This window comes from Pteropus vampyrus, unplaced genomic scaffold, assembly GCF_000151845.1.
Source record: "Pteropus vampyrus isolate Shadow unplaced genomic scaffold, Pvam_2.0 Scaffold364, whole genome shotgun sequence".
Classification (NCBI taxonomy): domain Eukaryota; kingdom Metazoa; phylum Chordata; class Mammalia; order Chiroptera; family Pteropodidae; genus Pteropus; species Pteropus vampyrus.
The window spans coordinates 599,641-601,417 of record NW_011889145.1 but is presented as its reverse complement, the minus strand read 5'-3'; the positions used below and the strand labels follow the sequence as shown (position 1 = coordinate 601,417).

Here is a 1,777-nt window from a genome sequence, read left to right as displayed (position 1 = left end):
GGGACAGCAGTGTGCGCAGGGCACCCAGGGCCACCTCTGACCCTGCCCCCGGGGGCCGCCCCCAGCCCTGCGGCGGCTGAGTCCCCACCCTCCCCTTCCACTGGCGAAGGGACAGCAGCCACCCAGGAGAAGAGGCACTGGGGTGGGGGGAGCCCAGTAGCGAGCTCTGCGCTGACCCCCCTCTCCCCGCCAGAGCGGTGGACGGCGCTCCCAGACTTCCCCGACCACGACAAGTGGGGCTTCTCGCTGGCCGCTCTGAACAGCAGCGTCTACGTCACAGGTGAGGCCTGCAGGCCACCACCCTGGGCTGCTGTAGCGCATCAACCAGCAGCTGTCCAGACACCCACACATTAGCGGGGCCAGCTGCCCCTCGCTCAGTGGGACCTGACGGCTCTGTCAAGACCCTTCTGGAGCTCTCTGTCGTGTGAAACAGCTGTGAACCCCTCGGGGACCAGCCACACGCGTGGCTTGACTGCCACAGCTCCGATGACCTCGCTGCCGCGTGAGCTCCTGCCAGGGCTGTGTGCTGCTGGGGAGGGGTCGCCGCCCTCCCTCGTCTCAGAAGTTGGGGGCCCTTGTCAGGTTCGGCTGGGAAACACCTCCCACAGGGGGGTTTCGCCCCTGATTTAGTGACATGGAGGGACATACCATGCCAGCACAGCCCACCCAGCCCGTGTCCGGAGCTCGGAGGTGGTGTGGGGGGAGGGCCCTTCTTGCCCACTCCCCACCGGCCAGAGACCCCAGGCTGGTGGGTGCCCCAGTGGACAGAACTCTTTCGGCAGGTGGCTCTCGGGGCACCAAGGCTGACACCTGGTCAACCACCCAGACCTGGTGCTTCCCGCTGAAGGAGGCGGCCTGGAAGCCGGTGGCACCCATGCTGAAGGCCCGTACAAACCACGCCAGCACAGCGCTCAACGGAGAGGTCTACGCCGTAGGCGGTGAGGCCCCCTTGGCACCCGCTCCGGGGCCACCTTCCGCTCGTCTGAGTCCCCTCCCCAGCTCTCTGCCTCCTGGGGCCTCTCGGTCCTGCAGCAGTGGCCCCAAGGCCGTGTGCTGGCCTCGGGAGCTCACTGCCGGGGTTGAGGGTTCCCAGCCAAGCTGCGCGTCCCCACACCTGGGCTGTGCCACCTGCTCCCTGGACGTCCTGTGAGGCTCGGGCAGCCGGAGTTCGGGCAGCCAGCTCCAGGTGACTCTAATGCACTCGGGGACACTGAGAACAGGACAGCGTCAGTCCCCAGGAGACCCGTGAGGAGCTGGGGCCTCGAAATGCCAGTGGAGATGACCACTTCCGTCTCAGAGCCTCTGGCCTCAGCTTGGGGTGCCCTCCTCGGTGAAGTCCCGGGGTGAGGGGACCAGCAGTGGGCCCCTTGGCTCTCGCCTTGCCCCCGCCACACCCCAGGTTGGGCCCACGTAACCCCTTCACCCCATAGCCACGGCGCGGAGTCGCTCCGGGAGCACTCGCGGCTGGATGAATGTTAAAAAGTGGCTCCCCGGGCTGAGCACGAGCTTCCCAAGGCCTCCGTGGGCAACGAGCTGCCCTGAGGCCACTCGTAATCGCCCCCCACCCCGGTCCTAGCCGGCCCCTGTCCTCTCAGTGGCTGCGGAGTCCAGGCCAAGAGCAGAGGGAACCCACAGGTCCTGAGCCCAGGGCACTCAGGGGTGCAGGCAGGTCCCCCGACGGTCACCACACCGGGGCTCTGCCTGGGGCTGCCAGTCCCCCAGGACTGACTCCCTTCACCCCAGGGGAGGGCTCCCGCTGGCCTCCTGGGGCTCCCGC

The 1,777-nt window shown here is 68.1% G+C and overlaps 1 protein-coding gene across 1 annotated transcript in view; it reads left to right on the top strand.

The window, feature by feature from the left end:
- KLHL30 (kelch like family member 30) overlaps positions 1-1,777 on the top strand; it is a 9,397-nt gene that overhangs the window by 4,651 nt on the left and 2,969 nt on the right. The window contains exons 3-4 of the mRNA XM_011379556.2: positions 194-280; positions 783-938. Of these exons, the coding sequence (XP_011377858.1) occupies positions 194-280; positions 783-938 (243 nt within the window). The remainder of the gene's footprint in view (positions 1-193; positions 281-782; positions 939-1,777) is intronic.